Raw genomic sequence first — 15,992 nt, 5'->3', positions numbered from 1 at the left:
TAAATTTTAAAAATATAAGTTTTTATTTGAATTTATATAATAAATATAAGTTAATGAAAGTATAAAAATATAGGAAAAAATGTAATAAAAAAAATGTATATGGTGCAGGGAAGAAGTAGGCATGAGAGATAAAAAGCAAAGGAGCTGATTTGCTTTGTCACCGATTTCAGTAGTGATATGCTGGAAGTTAGGAAGAATTTTTAGTTCTCTCCCACTGCAAGAACTTAGACACCAGATCAGAAAGTGGGATTAAGAAGTCAGCAACCCCCAAGGAGAGGAACTCTGTCAGGATTTCTCAGTAAGAGCGCCTCAGGCGTTTTTTTTGACTTTGCAGAACATGATTGAATTTTGTAAAGGGAACAGAAAAAAATAACATCAATGTTTGGTGCATTTTAGGTTAGGAAGTCTATATCTGAAGACGGTTCAACCTAATCAAAGACAGTTTAATTTGAAGGTTAATTTCTAAATGCTTTTCAACACATGCCAGTATGTGAGACGGACATTTTTTTTTTTTTTTACATGGAGGTCACCGCTTATCAAGGCCCAGAAGCTACTCGGAGATAAGGGTTATTGTGTGAACAGTAATCAATGGGATAGTATCGTAGTAATCATTAGTATTGGAGATTTGATAGAGTGTCTTACTTAAGGGGGGCAGTTTGTCAGGAATTTGTTTATGTTAGACTTGAAGACATCCAAGTTGTAGTCAGGTGGGAAACAGGCAAACGGAAGAGAGTTCCACAGTCGTGCACTTCTAAGAAAGAAGCTCAGCTCATGGAATCTACGTTTGGATTTAGGCACAGATAAAGAGTGGGGAAAATTAATGAAAGTAGTTTCAGCTAGACGGGTGTTTTTCATGAAACATTGGCGAGGGGGGACCAGAGATTGGAGCTCAGACATGGAAATAAAGATAAAACAAAGACAGGCTCGCAACGTCTCTTCTGTGGCAGAGAGGTTGCAGGGAAGAGAAAAGGACATCCCCCACTAAGTCTATTTTGTACTCTGTCAAAGCAGGATAGGCTAGTTTTAGCAGCTTCTGCCCAGATGTGGCAGCAGTACTTTTATACAGATAGAGAATTACATCAGAAGTAAGATATCTTCTTGAGCGGTAGAAGGATCCTACCATTTTCCCAGCGTCCTTGGCAACAGACCTGATGTACGTGTTCCATTTCAGAGTAAAGGTTAAGCCCAGAAGCTTGTCAAAACATGAAGCCTCCCCAAGACGAGAGCCATCCATTTCAATTGTTACCAGATGGGGATCAGAGCGTTGATGATGTAAAGATAGGAGTTTGGTTTTAGATGCATTAAAAGTAATCAGCGCTCAAGATCAGAGGAGAGAGAATCAGAGAACTGTCATTTACGGCCTTTGATGTGTTGCCATAGATGGTCGTGTCATTAGCATAGATGTCAACGAATGATTTAAGTATGTGTTTTGGGAGATCATTGATGTAGATCAGGAAGAGAGTTGGGCCCAGGATGGACTCAGGATGGACCCCTGAGGGACTCCAGCATTAATACTGTGGGCCTCTGATTTCTGCCCATCAACCACTACTCTTATGAACCTATCAGAGAGAAATGATTTAATAATTGAGAAAACATTTCCAGTGATAACGTAGCTGGAAATCTTGTGAAGTATGCCCTTATGCCATACCTTATCGAAGGCCTTCGATATGTCAAGAACAATTACCCTGGAAAGGAAGCCTTTGTCAAAAGATTCACTAATCATATGAGATATAACTGTTAGCACATCTGCTGTAGATTTTGCGGAGCGGAAACCATATTGCATGTCACTAAGAAGGTTGTTTCTGTTGAGGTGGCTGACTACTTTATTTAATATGCATTCCAACAACTTACTCATGACACACAGGAGACTTATTGGTCTGTACTGAGAGGGAGATGACTTTTCGCCTGAATTCTTAAATACAGAGCATACTGATGAGGTTTTCCAGGGTGTTGAAAAGCACTTCTCCTTAAGGCAACGCTTAAACAGTTTTATAAGTATGGGGGCCAAGTTCTGGTTGGAGCTTTTTCAGCACTATAACTGGAATGCCGTCAGGGCCAGTTGCTTTACTGGAATCAAGGTTCTTGATTAGTTTGGCGACCTCACGCACAAATATTTGTATGTTGCATAGCATGTTTTCTGTTATAGGAGGAAATACTGAGAGTTGATGGCCTTCGTCGCATAGGGTAGAATTAGCTGTAAAGTTCTTGGCAAATAGTTTGGCCTTGGCTGACGAGATGACTTCAGGTCCATTGATGATCGTTGGGATAGAACACACGCTTCTGTTCAGGATTCTGTTTGCTATTTGCCAAAACTGGTGGGAACCAAGCTGCTGATCAGCTACTTTGGATTTAACAGACTGAGCATATAGCTCTCTTGCATTTTTTATTACTCTTTTACAGTGGTTGCTGGCAGTCCTGAAGGCAGCTTTAGTCTCAGTCATCTATTACGTTGGAAGCAGTGGAAAAAGTGATTTCTGTGCGCAATGGCAGCAGCACATTCTGGAGAGAACCATGGCTGGCTGTTAGGTTTTTGCTGGAACTTTTTCGAGGGTATGAAACGATCTATACCTACAATTAACCATTCCGTCAGGTCTGATACTATAGAGGACACATCGTTTTTAAATATGGAATGCAGAGGTAGATCAGATATGAATGTACGGAAGCTATCCCAGTCAGCCATAGAGTATCGATATACAGTACAGTGGAGAGGTACGTCTGAGGACTTATTACATTTCATTTTAATCTTAACTGATACAACGGAGTGGTCGGAGGATCCCAGAGGAGATAGAACGGAAGATGAACATAGCTATGGGGAAGTTGTGAGAAAAAGATCTAGAAGGCTTGCATACTGACATAGTATCGGGCACAAAGGTGGGTTTGTGAACAATCTGAGTGAGGTCATAGGCAATGGCAAAATCATGACAGAACTTCCCCTCATCATCTGTCTTATTTGAGTGTGTCAGCCATTCCACATTATAGATATTGAAGTCACTGCAAATATGAATGTTAGCCAAAAGATGAGCAGACAGGATGTGGTCAATTTTCTCAGATATACTCTTAAAGATATTAACCCCACTGTTGTGGGGGCGATAGAGGGCAAATATAAATGCAGTGGTGTAAGCTAGTGCAACCCGGAAGCACATATAAGGTAAATTAGGGTCTTCTCTGGAGATATCCCTACCACATGGAAAGCCATCTTTAATATAGGCACATATTCCATTCCCATGGCGATTTTGGGGGTCAGATTTAGATGTTAAGTTAGAGTATCCCTTAATTATGAACTCATCTAGGGAAGTGGTCGGCCTTATGCCAGTTTCACTTAGAATATGTCTGGTTTTGTCTCCTTTAAACAGAATATGATGATGGTGGTTCAATTTGTTTTAAGGAGATTTAGCAGAGAAGCCAACAAAAACAAAAAAGAAAGTCAAAAATTCAAAGATATAACAAATAAATGTTACCAAAGACAAGACAAGTTACTCTTCTACCTACCTGTTTTGTGTGTTTTAACATATTTTAAACAGTTTATTCGATTCGAAAAACAAGCAGTGCTGAGTTGCTAAGTTAAACCGCTGACAAGATGGCCGACAAAAACATGCTGCTTTGGAGTGTTGTTTATGGCTCAAAACTCAATAAAAATACTGATAAAAATCCACCCAATAAGTGGCACGGTGGTATACCAACCATCAATAGATTATTTAATGCTGTAAAAGTTGTCAGATATAATTTTATAGGAAGGATATTTATATTCTTAAATACATTGCTCCTTGAAAACATTACCGTTTGAAAATGCCCACACCAAAGCTGGGAAAATATCCAGGTTTTATGAAAAAATAGTCTTTGTTTCAGAGAAAAAGATTTTTTGTTTTTTGTACATCAATTTTTTTCTTTTAAATTTCTTTTTATTCCTCCATTATTCAATAAAAAAGTGGTGCTGAGGTTTTCCTGTTCGTTATCCAGAGATTTTCTAGAAGAATCATATATACTATCTTCCTTCTCAAATTGCAGTCCTGTCTTTGGACAAGCAGACTACTTCAATAACTGTAAAATATGTTTTTATACCTTCAAAATAAAATTAAGAAAATATTTAGGAAAAAGATATCTACCAAACAAAGTGAAACATTGTAAGATAAATAAAAATAAAAATAAAAAAGAGAAGCTTACCATCCATCCAGCTTGTCTGCAAAAGTAATGAATGTTTCTAACTCTGTTTCCAAAGTAGGGAACAGTTCAGTCATCATACGTCTAAAGAACAAAAAAGAAAATAAATTAAATAAAGGGAAATCATAATTATTATTAAAAAGTCCTCCGGTATGAATTAGGCACATTAATAAAACTAGTTGAAGTATCCATTTATATGGGGTTTCTCAATTTTTCTTGAATTTTAGAGACAAGATTATAAGAACATCTATCAAATATTTTTCATCCATCTTTTTATTTAAAAAAAAAAAAAAAAAAGTTTAAATTGTATGTATCCGTCTTGGGACGAAGTTCTCTGAAAAAAATTTTGCTTAATTTCATCAAGTAATTTTTTTTTTTTACAGCGAAAAAACAATTGTTATGATACCGAGCAAAATGTTCGATTTTTAGGAAGAAAAGCTGGTATTTAGAGATGGGGAGGGGTGTCAGCGCTTTAACTGGAGTTATCTCCCTTTGGCATTTCTAAAATTCAAACAAGTTTTTTTTTTAAATCCAATATGGCCGCCTTCAACGTGCTCTCATAAAAATGTGTTTTTTCCACTGTAAAAAAAAAACTACTTGATGGAATTAAGTGAATTTTTTTTTGGTGAACTTCGTTCTATAACAGATACATACAATTTAAACTTTTCGATATTTTCATTTTTTAATGTCTTGACTAAACTGTACAAGTACCAAAAAAAAAAAAAAAAAAAAAAAAGCATGGCTGATCACAGCCGTGCTGTCACCAATCAAGGCAGTCAACATATTACTTGAATGACTTTCACCATCACTTAACACAACTTTTAAAATTTCACATTCTATTTCTATCAAAAAATAGAATTTTTTCTGATTTTTACAACTGGAATATATCTCCAGAAAAAAACAAAAAAAAACATAATATTTTCATTTTGATACTGGTAAAAAAAATATTATCGTAATGATCACATATTAAACTAATTGAATTTTATAACCAAGATTAGAAATTAACATCTTTTAAATATTTTTCATCCATCTTTAATAAAAAGTAAATATTTTCAGGTTTATGATGATGCTTGATATAGACGAGGAAATAACTGGAATATTATAACAAAATAAACTCCAAACAATTGTTTAATATGAGATTCATATTTTGCCTTTTAATTAAACTGTGTTGATGAGTTTGGTGTAAAGATACAAAATAAAAAAGAATTAATCTTATTTTTATCCTTTTTATTTTTACATTAAAAAAAAATCCGTTTTTATGATGATGATTGAAACTGGCTAGAAAATAAATGGAATGCTACAGAAAAAAAAAAGAAACATTTGTCTGGTCTGAGATTCGAATCTATGGAAATATAAAATATTGAAACCAAGATGAACACTTGAACTTCAACACAACCAATTTAACAAAAGAATTTTCTTTTTAATTTATTTACATGAGTTCAGAATGAGTACTTTTGCATCTCTGCATACATCTAATATAGTTTGATCATCTAAATTAAATAAAGAAACAAAAACAAATATAAAATAAAAATTCTTATTAGATGAAGAAATAAATTAATAAACGTGTATCAAATATTATCCATTTTTAATTAAAACCAGTTTTCTCTTAACTAGTTTATACAGGGCTTAACTTTTCTTAAATTTTATAGTCAACATTATATCCATCTATTAAAGGCTAGCAGTGGAGGTGGGGAGTGGCCAGCTTTGCCTGGCCATAAAATACACTTAAATGTGATATTTTCATTTGTCCAGATTTTGCATATATTATTATAGAGTCGTGATTTCAAAAATAAAAAAAAAAAGAAGTAATTTGGGTGCCATCAGCTAGAATCGAAACTGAAACTGTAGCTTTCAAAGCTGGTGACATTATCACTGTACCAACGTGACACGCATATGAACCAATTAAAAATTAAAAATAAGCTAAGATGAATGTAAAAAATGTATAACGATTTTTTTTTTCTCAGATTTGACTCATTTTTAATCTCTTAAAAACTATTTTAACCGGCTAAAGACCCATAAAAGAACGGTCTGTAAAAAATCCAATCATTTGGGGCCCCTTAGTGCTGCTCTGCGACTTTTCGTTTCGGAGGAGATGGAGTTTGAAAATATCCAGACAGACAGACAGACATGTAGCCTTTTATATAGAAGATTTTTTGTCCATTTTTTTTTATTTAAAAGAAAAATTACTTAATCATCTTTATGATCATGATTAATATTTTGGTAATTGAAATGCTATAGCAAAAAAGCAAAACATTTGTCTAGTGTGAGATTCAAATAGCATAAAATATTCGAACAGAAGATGGATGACCAACAATGGATGATTGCCTTCATGATTTTGACAACGTGGTGCGAGTGATAATCTGACAAAATGGAACCCTTTAACATCTGCAGTCTTCATTAGAACAGCAACCTTTTTGCAAGCAGGTACCAAGTGACCACCCAGAACCCAGGAACGGCCGAAGTCGGTGACATTACCAGGTGGAAGTAAAATTGGTACATTCAGAACCTTGATGCATTAATTTTATAAAATAGAAATTAAAATAACATTAATAAAATTAATTATGGTTTTTCTTTTTTTTAATTTGATTCAATTAATAATTTAATGACCATTAATAGAATGAACAAAACTTGATTATTGAGAAGGGTAGTTTATGACAAGAATTTGTTCACATTGGACTTGAGGACGGTTATGTAATCTGCAATGAAGCATTCCTGTGATAATGTGATTCACAGATGGAAAGTTCTTGAAAAGAAACCATTTGTGATAATTCTGTTTGGTTTCTAGCATATCAACCATCTTCGGTTTATTTGATGCTAAATTAGCACGTGGAATATAACTCTGTAGGTAGGATGATCATTTGATATTTTTGTGAATACACTACTCTTATGGATATTAGAAAGGATAATGTGGATTGGGGACAAGAAATAGAAAGAAAATTATTAATGCAATGGCGATTTTGATGTTTTCAGAAAATCACACTGAAATACTAAACTGAAAAAAAAAAAAAAAATGTCAAAATAATTCTTTATAAACAAGAGAAATATATAATTCAGCATGTAATGTCATCCTGATTGGAAGAAAAATCGATTCTCAGATGAAATCAACAATTGAAAATAATTGGGAAACAAGCCGAGCATGCGAGATTCCACTCCACAAGTGAAAAATTTACTTTCATCATGACTAATGTTTGCACAAAATTTCAAAAAAATTCAAGGAGTGGTTATTGAGAAAAGTGCGAATGGACGAACAATTTGGGGGCAATTTTACCCCTATAACAGCTACTAGGGGGCAACCAAAGATATCCCGGAAAATCCATTCTGGCAAAAATTTACTTTTACCATGACTAATGTTTGTGCAAATTTTTTTAAAAATCCAAGGCATGGTTATTGAGATAAGTGCGAACAAATGAATAGATGATTGATTTGTCGGCAATTTTACCCCTATAATGCCCCCTAGGGGAGCAACCAGAGTTATTTCAGAAAATATGTTCTAGCCAAAATTTACTTTCACCATGACTAATGTTTGTGCAAATTTTTTTTTTTTTTAATTCACGGCGTGGTTATTGAGAAAAGTGCAAACAAATGATTTGGGGACAATTTTACCCCTACAATGCCCCCTGGAGGGAGGGGGGGGGGACAACCAAAGTTATCCCGAAAAATCCGTTTTGGCAAATATTTACTTTCATCATGACTAATGGTTGTGCAAAATTTTTAAAAAATCCAAGGTGTGGTTATTGAGAAAAGTGCAAACAGACGAACGAGAGTGAATTACTCCTTTGTCAGTGGACCAAAAAGTTTAATTCTTAGACAAAATTAATAATTGGAAATAATTGGAAAAACAGGTATTTCTGCAAAGGGAGTTGTTTTTCTTCTTCTGCATGGAGTTACAATTGACAAATTTGTGGCTTCACCGACAAAATAGGCAATTCTGTTTAATGCTAAGCATATGGAGGAAGAAAGGAAAGTTTTTTTGTTACTATATGACGAGTTTTGGAGTTCAGTCGAATACCTTCCAAGAAAATAACAATAGAGAAACAGATGGATTCTTGAGTTTTAAATCTATCCTTTTATTATATTAAAAACATGGCGTGTTTGTGTAAAGTCGAATTAACTTGATATTGTGTTTTGACTTGAGCATTAGTGCGAGAAATGGCACCAACTTGAGCATTTCTTTATTGTTGTTTTTTAAACTTTTAATATTTTGTTTTTAACTTTTATTACCCCATAAAAGCATATGCATATTGCAACTGAGATGTAAGGATTGAACAAGAACTTATGTCAAATTAATCTCACCTCATTTCTTCGTTCATCTGTCTCCTGGTGAAGGAAGGAAAGAAAAAAGAAGAAATTAATATTTTTAACAAATACAAAATGAGACATGTACAACTTTCAAAAAAATAAATAATAATTATTGTATATTTCTTTAAACATTTGAAGAAAATAAATTTCTTGAAACTTCAAAACTTAAATTAAAAATTTAATTCAGGGATGATAGCTTTTTAATAAAAGAAAAATAAAAACATTTTAATAAATTTATGCAAATTAAAAAAATATCCATTAAAAATCGAGAAATACTTTTTAGATGGTTTTAATAAAATTATGTTAATATTTAAAATTTTCAAAATTGCCTTTGTCAAAGAAATTCTTACAGAGAAATGATTCCATTATTTATTATTTTTTATGAAATAAGTTGTTTGAGAAGAAAAAAAAAAATTTTTTTAATTGATACAAACAAAATAAAAAAAACGCTTTGCAATCAAAAAATATTCAACTTTGAATATCATGATTTTAAAATGGAATGTATATATAAAAATAGCAAATAATATAAAATTAAAATCTCACTTGGATCAACTTTATGAATCGTTTCTAATAAGCAATGGTAAAAAAAAAAAAAAAAAAATTGATATTCGTTCCACAGAAGAAAAGAGAGCTTAAGGATAATTCTTTGACATCATATATATGCACTGAGGAAGACCGAATGAACAGTTGAACATTCTTTTTTCTAGGAGTCTTTATTTTAAAGACATTTTATATTCCTAAACGTTAATAAAAAAGAAATAAATAGAGAAAAGGTTATCTGATGAAGATCATTGTGTTTGACCGAAACCCCCATGCTTCTGTTCAGTCTTGAAAGAAAAAGGATACCCCTTAGGGGCAGTAGCACGTGTAATTGTGAGGCAAGTGTTGTGCAATTTCCAACCATACCTCTCCTGAATCGGCACTGTTCGAGTCCAGTGGCAAGAAGACCAGGACGACTGGCAACAATGCCGAAATAAGTGGAGAGCCATTCAGCACCTGAAAGTCCCAAATGATCACACACTTAGTACTGACCAGGTTCAACATTGCTTAACTTCGGTGATCCAGCAGGAACCGACGTGTCAACATGATTATGCCGAAACAATAGCTTTGTTATTGCCATATAATATATATATATATATATATTACACACACACACACACACAAAACACACACAATGCTTCAAGCAAATTATATCAAGTTCTTATTCATTAATAAGTTGTTTTATTATACAAGATTTTATATATCTGGAGAAGGCATAAATTTTACTGAAATTTCATAAGAATTTTACAAAAATATTTTTTTCATTCATGTTGTCAGATATCGTCTCTTTTTTTTCTGAATAATTTTTATTAAAATTATGAAACGTTGAAAATTATGATGTCTTTCATTTTCTGCAGACATCTTTAAAAAGTGATAAATTTTGTTTTTGGAAAACTTGTAAAAAAATATAGTAGGAATCAATGTCGGTATTTTATGACCCTAAATCCAAGTGAATTAATAAGCCACAGAAAAAATAAAAACAATGAACGATGTCTTTTGGAAAGATTAAATGCTATACAAAACTAAATCCTACAATCCTAAGTTTTGCTAGACAACCAATTGCACCAGACACTTCAATGTATTTCTTTATGCGTTGCAAAGTTTTTTTGAGTTTGTTTTTATAAAACAACAAGTTCAAAAATTTCATACAAGATCAAATGCATCAAATAGTATATCATCTTTTAGAAAAGCTTTTTGTTTGTTGAATATTTTTATCAAATTTTTATATATATAATTTTATAAATAAATAATAAATAAATCATAAAATAATAAAGTAATAAAATAAAATTGAATAAAATTTAATAATGTAAGAAAAATGAAATTAATTTGGAGAACACATCACAAATAAATGAGATAAAATGAATCTGAGCCAGAGTCTGAATTAATATTTTTTTCTCTTGGTTTGTACATATATATATTTTTGTTTTATGTACTAACATGTCACCTCTTATCAAATCCTAAAAGCCACTCAAGGATAAAAGTTAATGAGTTTGTCTGGTGAACAATGAGACAAAGCTATGAGAATTGGAGTTTGATTAAATATTGTGTTCAACAATTTTTACTCCGATGTACATTTGTACATATATTAAGAAGGATTCGTCATTCCATCAACCATGATCAAGTTGATATTAATACAGGCCATTCTTAGTATGGCACTGCTCAAGTTCCTGCAAGGAGAAATAAGTTAGATCGATTTTATGCTTGTATTTTCTAAGAAACACTTTTCAGTGCAACTACATCATAATAGTGACATTAAAAATGTTTCATATTGAGTTTCAATGCAAATCAATGGTCTCTACTTAGTTGCCACGTTACAGTAATGAATCTATCCAAAAATTATGAAAAACAATAAGGTATAAAAAAGATTATTAAAGAAAACAATTTTGATGAAAATTAGCAAAAATAAAATGTTTGACTAAAAAAACATTGGAGAGTTCCAAGGAGAGGTAAATAAAGTGTAACTATCCCCAATTTTTAAATAAATTCTGCATTAAAAATTATTAAGAGTTCATTTCCTTTGTTATTTTGTCACATATTCCCAAAGAAATATGGCAAAGTTTTTAATGATAAAAAAATCGAAAACTAAATAAATAATGCGGTAATATTAAGTACTTTTGACATGCTAATTAAGTAAAAACCATTGCTTTTAATTGAAACTGACACAAAAAAGTCATTAGATACTATTGCAATTCTGAATTTTTGAGATGAGATGTGAACAATTGTTAAGTTGATTACGGATTATGATCTACAGACCCACCCTCAACCCCATGGTTCACCCTCGTTTCCTTAGTAGAGAAGAAGAAGAAGAAGAAGCACGTTTTCAACACTTGAAGAAGGTAGCAGGTTGCAGCAGCTAAAACATTGTGCTAATAACACCCAAGATGAGAATAATAGTTCAATTAAACCATATAACAAAAGCATTAGATATTGTTTTTGTTTTTTTTAATTGATTTTTTTCTGTTTTCCGAATTTTGCTATTCTAGTGTAGCTGCACCCATTTTTCAACAATATTAAACTTTTTTATCTACAGAACCAAGGATTTTTTATTAACAAAATAAAGTTAATTTTCACACAATTGGTAACATTTATTAGGTGGGTTTTTCTACCAATTTTCGATTTTAGCTAATTGTTTTTGAAAACTGTTTTCATTAATAAATAATTTTCTACCTATCATTTTTCGTAAATTTGGAATATTTTCATTATTGCGACATGGTAATTAAATAGAAACCATTAGTTTTACTTGAAATTCAATATTTCGATTTTTACACTAATAATAAAGAAGCACCAAAAGTTCAATTTGAGAAAATCATAATATAAATTTGTGTCTGAGTTATTGATTTTGCTGTTGTTGTTAATATCTTTGCTTGCTATGAATGTAGCTATATTTTACTCTTAATATTTAATTTTTCAAGGTATAATTTAGTGTATTTTATGTTACAACTTTTAAAATGAAATAAAAAATAGGCATTAACTTCCCGAAAAATTAAGTTTGAAAATAAAGAAAAAAAAAAAAAAATGTCGCTTCTGCATTTGAGCTTTCATTTTGTTTTCATTTTTTTGGAAGAGTTTGAATCAAAACAAGAGGAGACCATCACAAAATTTACAGACCTTTGAATGTTCTTGGAAAATCAAAATAAATACAAACACAATAGAAAACATTAATTACAATTCATCGAATTAAATGATTTTTTTTTTTATTTTAACAAACACTTTTTTAAAAATAGTTTTCAAAATAACTTAAAATTTCAAACTAAAACAGTTTCCAGATAAATTAAGACTTAAAAGTAATTTAAAACAGTCACTAGTGTAAAAATATACATTTTTTTTTTTTGCTGCTGTTTTTATTTTATTTTATTTTTTTCGTAAATTTTGTGACATCTGATAAATATTAACTTAAATTTTTCTTTGAATTTGGGTGAATCTATAATTGCAAGTAGGGAGTAATAGGTTGTAAGAGTCATACTAACATATAAATAATTTCTATCAGATTTACAAAAAAGTTCTAGCGGTTTTTAACTTTTAAATTTAGATGCACATAGCTCAGCTCAAACAAAAGTTTATTGATCGAAATAAGCGCCATCAGAATCGACATATTTTTACCAACACAGAACAAGTCTATTTATGCCAGCAACATAAAAATATTGCATTCTGGTGGTGATAAAAAATCACTGAAAGCATTTTTGATATCACTTAGGTTTTTGAAGCATTTCTCACACAAAAAGTTATTAAGATGTTTGAAAAAGTGGTAGTTGGTAGGTGAGAGGTCTGGAGAGTATGGTAGATACGGCAGAGTTTCATAGCCAAATTCGTTCAACTTCTGTTTAGCAATGTGTAGTCGGACAGTGTCATGGAGGAGAATTGGGCCTTTTCTGTTCACTAATGCTGAGTGTTGTTAAAGTTTCTAATGCATTTCATCCATTTATTGACAGTACTTCACTGCCGTAGGGTTTCACCTACATTCAAAAAACTGAAACGGATGAGGCCAGTCGCAGACCACCAAACAGTTATGAACTTTTTTTGGTACAACTCTGGTTTTGGGAAGTGTCGTGGAGCTTCATCAGCATCTAATTACTGAGCTGAGAGTCATCGGTTGTTGTAAAGAACCCACTTTCCATCGCAAGTCACAACCCAGTCAAGAAACGGGTCGTTTTTGTTGTGTAAAAGACGGGAAAATGACACTTCATAACAGCATTTTTTTGGTTGTCATTCAATTTGTAAGGCACCAATTTATCATATTTTTATGTCTTTCCAATCTCAAGTATTTGGAAATCGTTGTATACGTTACGTCTAATTCAGAAGCAAGTTCTCGAACACTTGCGCATGGCTTCGACTAAGGCTCTTAATTGATCGTTGTCAACATCCAATGGCTGACCACTATGCTCATCATCTACAAGGCTCATTACCACCATGAAATTTCTTAAACCACCATTGTTCTGTGCATTCAGTAGTGGTTCCTGGGTCAAACGCTTCATTGATATCGCAATCTGTTTCAGCAGCTTTTTTTTCTAGCTTGAATTAAAATAAGAAAATTGTGTGAATTTGCTTTTTTTTTCATCTTATATTCAATGTTTTGAAAAGAAGACATAATTGTTTTAAAACGATTGTAATTTAAACGATTAGATATACATATGGTAAAGGCATTATGACAAAAACTTATTTGAAAATACATCATTGAAATCAAAATTAAAAATTCCACAAGAACTTTCTTCTCAACCTAATATCACTAATGATTACTACACTGTTGTCACAGTGACCACCATACATTCATTAACCCTTATCCTCGAGTGGCCTTGGAACCTTGATATGTGGTTACTCCTTTGTAACAAGTAAATAAATAAAAACAAAAGAATGAAAAGAGGAAAAAAAAAGATTTCAAACTGAAACTCAATTTTAGGTTTGTTAATATGAACGTAATTTTTGATGGAAAATGTTGGATTGTTTTGATTTTTAATAAATTGGATGAGCTCAGATCAAGATCAATTAAATATTTTTGCATGCGTTTTTGAATAGTGTCAAATTTTTTTTTTTTTTTATGTAATTCTGACAAGACAGAATTGGTTATAAACAAAAATATTAAAATAAACTGGGGAACTCAATTATTTTTTTTCACTTTTCAAATAAAAAAAAATTGAACAAAAAAGAAAACAAAGCGGCAACAGGCATGAGGTGAAATTTTGTCAAAAATGGAACAAGAACAGCAATAACAAAAAGCTTGGATCAAATAATGGGGGTCAAAAAATAAAAGCAAAAAAAATAAATAAAAAAATAAAATAATCTACAAAAGAATAAATAAAAGATTAGATATTTACATAAATAATTATACTTAAGTTTAGAAATAATCATACTTTAATTTTATGAAAAAAAAAAACACATTTGCTTAAAGTAAATCTGGTTTAATTAGTTTTTAGTTCAAAATATATTCCACTGCTTGTGTAGATTAGTGATGTTTTAAACCAACACATTTCAGGTGAAAACATTATGTACATAATACATGCCCTGTCGAAATTAGTATAAATTTTAAAAATTATGAAAAATAATCCAGTAAAAGATGTGCCAGATGTATTTTTAACAAAAAAAAAGTCATTCATAATCGTAAATATGTTCTGACATTTTGTGTTTAAAAATAGTGAACCCTTAATTTGAATCAAGGAAGTCAGTCTGTCATACTCAATTGGTTGCACTTGTACATTAAAACATAAAATAAAGCATAAAATAATTTGATAAATACTTTATTATTATTTTGCTACTGGGTCATTTTTTGTAATTTTTAAATGTGTACCAATTTAGACATGATACGTAAGTACGGTATTACAATTTATTGAATTAAATGTCCCTGAACCTGAAATGCATTGGTTTAGAATATCACTAATCTACGCAAGCACCTATATTTCTTATTTAGTATCGCTGATTATTTTTTTTAACTTGTTTTTTGAATGATAATGTTTTAGATGTTATGGACTAAAGGAAATAACGTATTTAGTAAGATTGGGTTATCTGTCCTTGACAGAGGGCAACATAAGAGTTGTATAATGACTAGGGCTATGACAAAAGCATATTCTTTTGTTTTGACTCGAGTATATATCCGACACAGTTAATCAAAAACCACATCACTCTATATATAAAAAAAAAAAAACATAAGATATTAACTGATATATACTCGAGAGTCAAAATAATGAAAAGAGTATTCTCTTGTCATAGCCCTAATAATGACGGTAATAAAATATTGAACGGTTATACAGTATTGTTATAACAAGATAAAAAGTGATGGTAAAAAAAACAAAAACTCCTACTGGATAACAAATAACTTGTGTACTTAACTGTATAATTTGCCAATTGTAAGAATTATAATTTATGCATTTGTTATTGTCACTTTTACTTAGCCAAGCTTATGTAGCTCCCAACATATTTAATATTTTGAGGCGATTGGCAGCTATGTAAGAAAATATGCAAGTTTGGTTAATAGACAATAACAAATTTACAGATAATCACGATTAAGAGCAAATCAGGATAGTTTGTGCAGGGTCCAGACGTTATAAATGAAGAGAGTACGATGTTGAAAGACATAAAACTCTCTCGTGATCCATGCAGAGACATCACTGACGACATTCTCCAGAGCCTCACTATGATACGTATGCTTGCAATCAGTAAACACACATTAAAATTATACAGTTAAGTAGAAAAGTACAGTTTCTTACATTTGGTAACAGTTATTTGTTGGGTGCTTGTTAAGATAGAGTTGACATCGATTTTTTAAATATATGGTTTTAAGCAAAAACAGCAGTACTTACTTATGTCGAAAATAGTAATCTATCAAAAAAATTATGAAAATTTGAGTTGAACAACTGCTATCGGTTTTTAGTAAAAAAAAAAAAGAAAAAGAAAGAAAAGGTCTTTGTCTAAAACAATATGTCTACCTTTAAAATGGCGAAAAGGGAGATAAGTATGTCCCATGTATTTGTAATCTTCAAGGTGTTCACATTTTCCGTATAATTTAT

At 31.4% G+C, this 15,992-nt stretch overlaps 1 protein-coding gene across 5 annotated transcripts in view; it reads right to left on the bottom strand.

Moving 5' to 3' along the window:
- The window catches only part of LOC145241543 (exocyst complex component 1-like), a 128,817-nt gene that overhangs the window by 28,998 nt on the left and 83,827 nt on the right, over positions 1–15,992 (bottom strand). For all 5 annotated transcript variants that reach the window (XM_080104604.1, XM_080104607.1, XM_080104606.1 and 2 more), the window contains 2 exons: positions 8,452–8,475; positions 4,162–4,242 (listed from right to left, as the gene is read on the bottom strand). In XM_080104604.1, coding sequence (XP_079960730.1) covers positions 4,162–4,242; positions 8,452–8,475 — 105 coding nt within the window. The remainder of the gene's footprint in view (positions 1–4,161; positions 4,243–8,451; positions 8,476–15,992) is intronic.

The sequence above is a fragment of the Euprymna scolopes genome, chromosome 20, assembly GCF_053919585.1.
Source record: "Euprymna scolopes isolate OS-2025 chromosome 20, ASM5391958v1, whole genome shotgun sequence".
In the NCBI taxonomy this organism is placed as follows: Eukaryota; Metazoa; Mollusca; class Cephalopoda; order Sepiida; family Sepiolidae; genus Euprymna; species Euprymna scolopes.
Note: the sequence above shows the minus strand (reverse complement) of the source record. Positions and strands in the feature narration are given on the sequence as shown.